The sequence below is a fragment of the Notolepis coatsorum genome, assembly GCF_963971535.1.
Source record: "Notolepis coatsorum genome assembly, chromosome: 2".
Lineage (NCBI taxonomy): Eukaryota > Metazoa > Chordata > Actinopteri > Aulopiformes > Paralepididae > Notolepis > Notolepis coatsorum.
In genome coordinates, this window is record NC_140166.1 from 87,526,955 (window position 1) to 87,536,954 (window position 10,000).

The window sequence follows — 10,000 nt, forward strand, 5'->3', positions numbered from 1 at the left end:
AGTCTGTATCGTACATGACGGGACTCACCTGAATGGTCTGCAGTACTGCTACAGTCTGTATCGTACATGACGGGACCAGTGGCGGCCGGTATGAACTACATCTGGGTGGTCGCAATCATCTGACCAAGCTGGCCAAGCGAATACGGACTCATAACGTTACCAACATTAAGTTGAGTTAATTGATTCATACTACATTAGTACACGTATGATCATCAAATCAATAATGAACACATATATATAGGCCTATATTGTCATTTTAAACAAGTTACCATTCATTCATTCAGCCATTATGCAATACCCGGCCACAGCGAAATTAACACGCTGTGTTGAGAGACGAGAGAGAGAGAGAGAGAGAGAGAGAGAGAGCGAGAGAGAGAGAGAGAGACAGAGAGAGAGAGAGAGAGAGAGAGAGAGAGAGAGAGAGAGAGAGAGAGAGAGAGAGAGAGAGAGAGAGAGATAGAGAGAGAGAGAGAGAGAGAGAGAGAGAGAGAGAGAGAGCGAGAGAGAGACAGACCGCATTAACTCATTAACTCACTGTAGTTAGTTGAAACGTGGTCCGGAGGGCTTGATAAAGTGTATAATGTCCACTGTCCCACAGTCCCAGACAGTCCAGACTGTTGTTGTCGATGTATATCCACACTGTCCACTCCAGAGTGACTGCATAACACAACAGCGTGGAGTAACTAACTACTAACTTCAGTTTCTAACCAGAAATTGGCGTCGGCCAATCAGAGAGAGCGGCTCCGAGAAATGCGGCTATGGAAAAATACTGGCGTCGGCCAATCAGAGAGCGTCTACGAGAAATGTGGCTACGGAAAATACTGGCGCTGCTTGCTTAGACGATAATAGTTCGCTTTAAAACGCGCCCGGCTTCCATCATAATACATCATATTTCAACGCACAGCGCGTTACGCACTGATTGGCTGCGACGGATACAGCGATGAAACCAGTGCACGGCGTGCACGCCCACTGTAAGCGCTATTGCGTCTAGCCCGAGAGAAATGCGGCTGCGGCGAGCCCGAGAGAAATGCGGCTACGGAACGTATTCTCTATAAGACAGTCACTTCCTGTTCATTAAAACAATTATTTATATTTGATATATTAACGTTATATTGTGCATTGGAAACACAAACATACTTAAAATGAGTAAATATTATTCATTTTAAACATGTTTATATTATTTATAGGGCTATAAAAAAAATATTAAATAAAAATATTTCTTCTTCTTCTCTCTTTTAACCAGGGTTAACCAGGGGGGGCGGCGCCCCAGCGCCCCTAGTGGCGAGCCGCCACTGGACGGGACTCAACTGAACGTTCTGCAGAACTGCTACAGTCTGTATCGTACATGACGGGACTCACATGAACGGTCTGCAGAACTGCTACAGTCTGTATCGTACATGACGGGACTCACCTGAACGGTCTGCAGTACTGCTACAGTCTGTATCGTACATGACAGGACTCACCTGAACGGTCTGCAGTACTGCTACAGTCTGTATCGTACATGACGGGACTCACCTGAACGTTCTGCAGAACTGCTACAGTCTGTATCGTACATGACGGGACTCACCTGAACGTTCTGCAGAACTGCGACGGTCTGTATCGTACATGACGGGACTCACCTGAACGTTCTGCAGAACTGCGACGGTCTGTATTGTACATGACGGGACTCACCTGAACGGTCCGCAGAACTGCAACGTTCTGTATCGTACATGACGGGACTCACCTGAACGGTCTGCAGAACTGCTACAGTCCGTATCGTACATGACGGGACTCACCTGAATGGTCTGCAGTACTGCTACGGTCTGTATCGTACATGACGGGACTCACCTGAACGGTCTGCAGTACTGCTACAGTCTGTATCGTACATGACGGGACTCACCTGAACGGTCTGCAGTACTGCTACAGTCTGTATCGTACATGATGGGACTCACCTGAACGGTCCGCAGAACTGCAACGGTCTGTATCGTACATGATGGGACTCACCTGAACGGTCCGCAGAACTGCAACGGTCTGTATCGTACATGATGGGACTCACCTGAACGGTCTTCAGTACTGCTACAGTCTGTATCGTACATGACGGGACTCACCTGAACGTTCTGCAGAACTGCTACAGTCTGTATCGTACATGACGGGACTCACCTGAACGGTCCGCAGAACTGCGACGGTCTGTATCGTGCGATGGAGAAGACGGTGGGTAACATGCACAGAAACAGCATGAACAGCAGCATCGCCAGGTAGAAGTTATTTGACCTTAAAAAGAGATATAATATCGCGTTGAAGAGTTTCACAACAAAACACCACATGTGTACAAACAGTGATTCTACATAGGGCTGGGCGATGTGGCCAAAAATGATATCGCGATAACGATATCGATAACAATATCATATCACTCGATATTTTTTTTTTTAAACAACAGATGTATGTTTATTTTGCAGCAATTCTTTGTTGTTGCCGCCATCTTTAGTGTTACAGCCCCTCACACTCCAGTTCTCAGGCTGCAGCTGGTTTGAAAGCGAAAGTAAACCGGCTTCTCTGCTGGCTGTGGCTCCAGGGGAGTTGAACAGTTCTGGCTCTGCTAGTTTATTTTCTATCTTTTGGCGCTTTTTTGGTGGACAAACCACGGCACATGTGCAACGTGACTCGCAACTGGAGACTAGCTCTGCTAGCACACATAGCCTACTGTGTACAGACGGTTTCAAACTGTATTTTAAATTAGAAAGCAAACAAAATAAAAGAGAAAAATAAATCTCAATTTGGTCAAGTCTGTCCACTGTCTCTGGTTTTAAAACTGCCCTGTTGCAGGTCAGAAAAAAAAATCTATATATATTTTTTTCGATATTTTTTTCTTTTCCGATATCGATTATTAAAATATATCGCAATAATTATCGTTATCATTATATCGCCCAGCCCTAATTCTACATTAGATTAGATTACATGTCACTATTACTACATGATACCTCAGGAAATGTGTAATGTTTCTCAAGTTGAGTATAATGACATAATGTAATTTTCAATTGAAAGGTGCTATGTATAGATAACAGTCAGCCAACATTCGCACTAGGGTGCCAGCATGTCATTTTGTCACAGTTCCTACCTGGCTACTCCCTCCCTCTCTCCCTCACTCTCTCTCTCCCTCTCTCTCTCCCACTCTCTCATTAAGTCAGGTATGGAGTGCAGGTGTGCTGCTGTCAGCGGAGCAGCTGATTGACGTCTGTGGGCCAATGACGTCAGTGATATAACCCCGCCGCAGATGTCATGAGGCTGCCAGATCGTAACTTCGTATTTCCCAGTTAGTCGTGTTATTCTGCTCTCTCGTATAGTTCTCTAGTCCATTGTTCTCCAACCGTACCTAACCCGTTGTTGTCCTCCTTCCCTGCAGTCCAGTGGCGTTGTTTCAGTAAAAGCCAGTTGCGCAATAGTCACTTTTGGTGAGTTGTTTCTATACAATTCACTTATATGACATTTAGGTATGACACAGGACTACACAAGCATTTTTTGTATAGAAATATGTCAACAGACTAAAGCAGGGAACCACAATATTTTGCATACAAATTATGCAGAATGTAATATCATAACTGTCTATTATTTTTCTTGCAATTGAGCCAATTTTCCTTAGGTACGGTTTTGAGGTGTGTGTTCAACAGAATGTAGTATCAAAAACACGTTCACAAAAGGTATGGGTTACTGAATGCTGAACTGCACTGTTATAATCACTAAGCCATTGTAAGACCTTACATGTGTCCCTGTATCACTTGTCTCTGCTGCCCTTTGATTAAAAAACGTCTGTATGTCCATTTTCCTTTTTTTGTGGCATATTTGAGTTAGTCACCTATAGTAAAAGTCACATAGTAAAAGTGAGATAATTGACAATATCAAAACATGCTAGGGCTGTACCGAATAGTTCGAAGCTTCGTTCATAATGTTGACATTCGAATTCTAAAGCAACATAAAAAAAATGTAATTATAAAAAAAATATATATATATATATTTTATTTCTTTTTTTATTTTATTTGCCAAGGTATGGCGAGTGCCATACCTTGCCATACCAGAACGACGCCCCTGCCACAGTCCTACCTGGCTCTTCACCCTGACCTCTGGCTCTCGATAGACGTGCTCTGACCCCCTTTCCCGGAACGTATGATGACCTGCACCCATTTTGATCCCTGCCTGGCTGACTACCCTGTACCCGTGTATCAACTCCTGCCTGTCTGACTCTCCTGTCCCGCGCACGCCCTTGGACTGTACGAGTACTCCCCCCATGTTTCGACCTCTGCCTGAATACCTGACTACTCTTTTCTAATTAAATATACCCGTACTAGCGGTGTGAGGGAGCTGATAGGCTGAAGCACAGGGATGTCGCTATCGGGCCGGACCCTTTAGTTGACTGGTTGGGGGCAACAGTGTCTCAGGAGGTAGAGCGGCCGTCTGGTGATCAGAAGGTTCCCGCTCGAACTTCCGGTTTACGTTCAGATCGGATGGCGATGTAATTTTTCCGAGCTCAGCGACCACTCCACTTATATATTAATTACGATGTTAATTTCACGACATACATTCACATAATACTTTACAGAGATGGCGAATTAAATATCGAATAAGAAGGGGACATTAAATGTGGTGGATGGTGACTTTATCAGGACTTTGTTCCGTGCTGAGCTCGACGGTAGCATGCTCTTGCTAACCAACAGACTGGACTTGCTCCAGGAGGAGGTAGCTAGCACGACCACGCGGATCACCAGAGTGGAAGAAAGGATGGCAGAGGTGGCAATCGTGACTGAAACCAACTCCACTGAGATATCGGAGGTCGAGGATAAATTCCTTTATTACGAAAATAAGATCGCAGACCTGGAGGACCGGAACAGGAGGTGTAATATTAGAATGTATGGCTTGCCCGAGGACATTGAAGAATATGCGCCGATTTTATACCTAGAAAAGATGATTCCACAATGGTTTCCTGGTACGTCCCCAGTCCCGGGCCTGGCTGGGCCGGGCATGAGAATGACAGTGGACAGTTCCCTCCTCCTGACATTGGTTCCCTACCTCCCTCTGGTGACCTAAGCCCGATGGTGCGGTCGGCCATCTTATGTTGGTTTCAAATAATTGAATGGATTTCTAATTATTTGTTATCCTGGGCCATCCCTGTCTGTGTTTGATGTTGTCCCCCTGTCTGGTTGTTGTGTGTGTCATTGCCTTTGTGTCTAGTTGTGTTTATGGTGTCAATGCTTTTGTGTCTTGGTTGTGTTGTGATTCTGTGTTTTAGACTGGCCTGGCCGCGTGAATACTTTCCCCAAGGCAGTTGTCCTTCCGCGTTCGGTTTACGCGGCCTGATTGGCCACTGCCGCTTCTCTCAACGCCCAATCGCGTTACTCCTAACGCTCGCTCCTAACTTTCAGAACTTCTCTCATTTCCACAAGTCCATCACATCAGCTACCTACCTGCATCAATATACTACTAACTATCAACTAACTCGCTACCGCCGTGCATCAATATACTAACTAACTAGCACATCAATGCACTAACTACTACCGCCGTGCATCGCTATACTGCTACCGCAGTGCATCGCTATACTGCTACCACCGTGCGTGCATCAATATACTAACTATCACATCAATGCACTAACTACTACCGCCGTGCATCGCTATACTGCTACCATATCAATCGACATCACATCAATATAAATAACGTATTGTTTTCATCTCTCTATATTAACGTAACGCGCTATTCATATCAATCGACATCACATCAATATAAATAACGTATTGTTTTCATCTCTCTATAACGTAACTCGCTATTCATATCAATCGACATCACATCAATATAAATAACGTATTGTTTTCATCTCTCTATATTAACATAACTAGCTATTCATATCAATCGACAGCACATCAATAGTTAGTATATTGATGCACGGCGGTAGCAGTATAGCGATGCACGGCGGTAGTAGTTAGTGCATTGATGTGCTAGTTAGTATATTGATGCACGCACGGCGGTAGCAGTATAGCGATGCACGACGGTAGTAGTTAGTGCATTGATGTGCTAGTTAGTTAGTATATTGATGCACGGCGGTAGCGAGTTAGTTGATAGTTAGTAGTATATTGATGTGATGGACTTGTGGAACTGAGAGAAGTTCTGAAAGTTAGGAGCGAGCGTTAGGAGTAACGCGATTGGGCGTTGAGAGAAGCGTCAGTGGCCAATCAGGCCGCGTAAACCGAACGAGGAAGGACAACTGCCTTGGGGAAAGTATTCACGCGGCCTGGCCAGGTGTGGCCAATTGTAATTAGTCAGTGTGTGTTCGGTCTGCTTCTCTGTGTGGTGACATTACTCCTCCGTTCCCTCTGTTCCTGTCGACGTCGTCCTTACCCTGTAGTGTTGTTCTAGTCTAACCTGTTAAGCCTTAAGGTCCCCCTATAGGGGGACCATGCTTTTCTTTATCATAAATCGATCAATAGAGACCGTATTAGATCCCCAATTATCATATCATGGGGTATCATTGGAAAGCCACACTCATTGGCTACAACCCTGTGCAAAGATTTTCGAGATCGCCAAATGATTGACGGAGCTAGAGCCCCGGGAGTTGGGGGTGGTAATGTGTACTTTTGCGTACTTTGGGGCACGCCTCACATATCAGCATGTAACTTGAGAACCGCTGAATGGATTTTGTCACCTGAAAAGGCAATCGACAGGCAACAAATAAGGCTTTAATTCCATCTATATATTATATTAAAATAAATGCACACCCGAGCCACTAGAGGTCGGCAAAGAATCGTCCACATGTGGGCCCTTGGATGTTAAGAGGTCAATGTTTTTAAATATTTCTTTTGTAGCCAAGAGTAAAGACCATAACCCTATCAAAAACAGTAGTCAAAGTGTATATTTTCATTTTTACCGATGTTTTATATGTTTTATCGGAAATACAAATTTATCGGAAAATGCTAATTATCGTAAAAACCGCAAGAAATGACTAAATCCAGATTCAACCCTGTCATTGGAAAGAGGAGCATTTTCCCTATCCATAGATGTATGATTTGGCCATAATAAGGTCAAGGTCAAGTTCAAGGTCAAATATGAATTTATAATTAAAGTCGATTATCATTAATTACTGTATCTACAAAGCCTTCTGTTTAATCATCTTCCCGCGGTTCATTTGCTTAGATTTTTTGTACACATGATCTCAATAAGGTGGTGAATGAGCTCAGTGAGCATTTTCTCATGCCCCGCATAAATTTTTGATCATCATCATCAAAATCATAAATCATAATTAATCATAATTAATTTATTCATTACAATTTACTCAGCCTAGTAATAGACACAATATTTCTGACACTGGAAATACATACCCCCAGGTCCCTAGATGTTCCTAGATACCAAGAACATGCTAATTGAAAAGTGGAGCAATCTTCCATTTACTTAGGCATGTACCTTTTAGGCGAGAACGGTCTACAGATTAACAGGTTAAGTAAGTGTTCGATAGTATTCTGTTTTGTTGCCTTTTAATTTTGTGTTCACAGTTCGTTGTTCCTCAGTGCCAGCTCGGCTGAGCCTGTTTTGTTCTTTTATAACGTGCCTTTGTTTACCGGCTTGTTCTGCAAATACATTTCATTATTCACTACTGCTTCGTCTCTGCCTCCTCTCTTGTCATCTCTTCCCTCTGCAATTGCGTTCTCACCCTCTCAGCACCCCTAGTCCTAACAGAATGTCACCACCACCAAAGAACGCAGCAGAAGGGGTGGCCGGTACCATGAGGATCTTCCGGAGCCTGATGGACGGTGATATACAGAATTACTCACTGGCCAAGTGGGTGTTCTTGTTCCGGATGATCGACCGGGTCGCCACGGAGAGCCCGATAGACGAGCCAGCGATGCGGGACATAGCCGACCAGGTCACTGCCCTCATGGAGGGGTGTAGGTCGAGGGCTAATACAGCTAGCCCGCCTAAGAGTGTCAGGTTCACGGTCAGCCTAGAGCCCCTCACCGCCGTTGAGGCTGCTCAAATGTCCATCGCTGACCAGATGTCTCCAGCTAGCACAGCCCCGTCCGTTAGCTTAGCTCCTATAGCTAACCAGATGTCTCCAGCTAGCACAGCTCCGCCCGTTAGCATCGCTCCTATAGCTAACCAGGAGTCCCCAGCTAGCACAACTCCGCCTGTTAGCATCGCTCCTATAGCTAACCAGGAGTCCCCAGCTAGCACAGCTCCGCCCGTTAGCATCGCTCCTATGGCTAACCAGGCGTCCCCAGCTAGCACAGCTCCGCCCATTAGCATCGCTCCTATGGCTAACCAGGCGTCCCCAGCTAGCAGAGCTCCGCCCGTTAGCATCGCTCCTATAGCTAACCAGGCGTCCCCAGCTAGCACAGCTCCGCCCGTTAGCATCGCTCCTATCTAACCAGGAGTCCCCAGCTAGCGCAGTTCCGCCCGTTAGCTTCGCTCCTACAGCTAACCAGGAGTCCCCAGCTAGCACAGCTCCGCCCGTTAGCATCGTTCCTATAGCTAACCAGGCGTCCCCAGCTAGAACAGCTCCGCCCGTTAGCTTAGTTCCTGAGGCAATCCTAGCGTCCACAGCTAGCACTGCTAGCTTAGCCTCTGCAGCTAGCCAGGCCCTCCCAGCTAACATTGTTCCTGCAGCTAGCCAGTTCCCACTGCTCGCTTAGGTTCGGTAGCTAGCCAGGTTCAACCAACTAGCATTTCCCCCACAGTGAGTCCAGGCCCCACAGTTAGCCTTTGGCTGTGGATCTGGTGGTCGTGGGCTCAGACTGGGGGGGGCCGTGGTTCGGGGTCTCTGCGGGTCGAGGCATTAAAGAGGCATGATGCTTTGGCTTGCGGGGGAGCCGGATTCCAGGTCCTCCGGGGTTGGGGTTCGCGGCTGCCGGGTCTGGAGATAGAGGGGGCTCAGGAAGCCTGTTATATAGTAAATGTTTTATTTTCCCTATTCTTTTACTGATATGTTCTGTGGCAACTTATTTTAACTGGTGTTTTTTTCTTTTAGTTTTTTCTTGTATATTTAATTATGTATATTTTTTGGGCCCTTTGGCTTTGGGTCTGGTGGTCGTGGGCTTGGACTGGGGGGGGTGGGGCGTGGTTCGGGGTCTCTGCGGGTCGAGGCATTATAGAGGCGTGATGCTTTGGCTCGCGGGGGCGCCGGACTCCGGGTCCTCCGGGGTTGGGGTTCGCGGCTGCCGGGTCTGGAGATGAGGGGACTCAGGAGGATCATTATAGTCCATGTATCTGTTTTTCTTTTATAATTATCTCTCATTTTAAGTCTGTTGGAAATGTTTTATTTTTATATTATATGTCTTGTCTTATTATTATTATTATTATTATTATTATTATTATTATTATTATTATTATTATTATTATTATTATTATTATTATTATATTATTATTATTATTATTATTATTATTATTATTATTATTATTATTATTATTATTATTATTATTATTATTATTATTATTATTATTATTATTATTATTATTATTATTATTATTATTATTATTATTATTATTATTATTATTTTATTATTATTATTATTATTATTATTATTATTATTATTTTATTATTATTATTATTATTATTATTATTATTATAATAATAATAATAATAATAATAATAATAATAATAAATAATAATAATTAATATAATAATAATAATAATAATAATAAATAATAATAATAATAATAATAATAATAAATAATAATAATAATATAATAATAATAATAATAATAATAATAATAATAATAATAATAATAATAATAATTATTATTATTATTATTGTCGTCGTCGTCGTCGTCGTCGTCGTCGTCGTCGTCGTCATCATCATCACTCATCATCATCATCATCATCCATCATCATCATCATCATTATTATTATTATTATTATTATTATTATTATTATTATTATTATTATTATTATTATTATTATTATTATATTATTATTATTATTATTATTATTATTATTATTATTATTATTATTATTATTATTATTGTTGTTGTTGATGTCATGTGATTTGTG

The 10,000-nt window shown here is 43.1% G+C and overlaps 1 protein-coding gene across 1 annotated transcript in view; it reads right to left on the minus strand.

The window, feature by feature from the left end:
- tmc3 (transmembrane channel like 3) overlaps nt 1–10,000 on the minus strand; it is a gene marked incomplete at both ends in the record, with an annotated part of 185,268 nt that overhangs the window by 35,614 nt on the left and 139,654 nt on the right. The window contains one exon of the mRNA XM_084307555.1: nt 2,140–2,250. Coding sequence (XP_084163681.1) covers nt 2,140–2,250 — 111 coding nt within the window. The remainder of the gene's footprint in view (nt 1–2,139; nt 2,251–10,000) is intronic.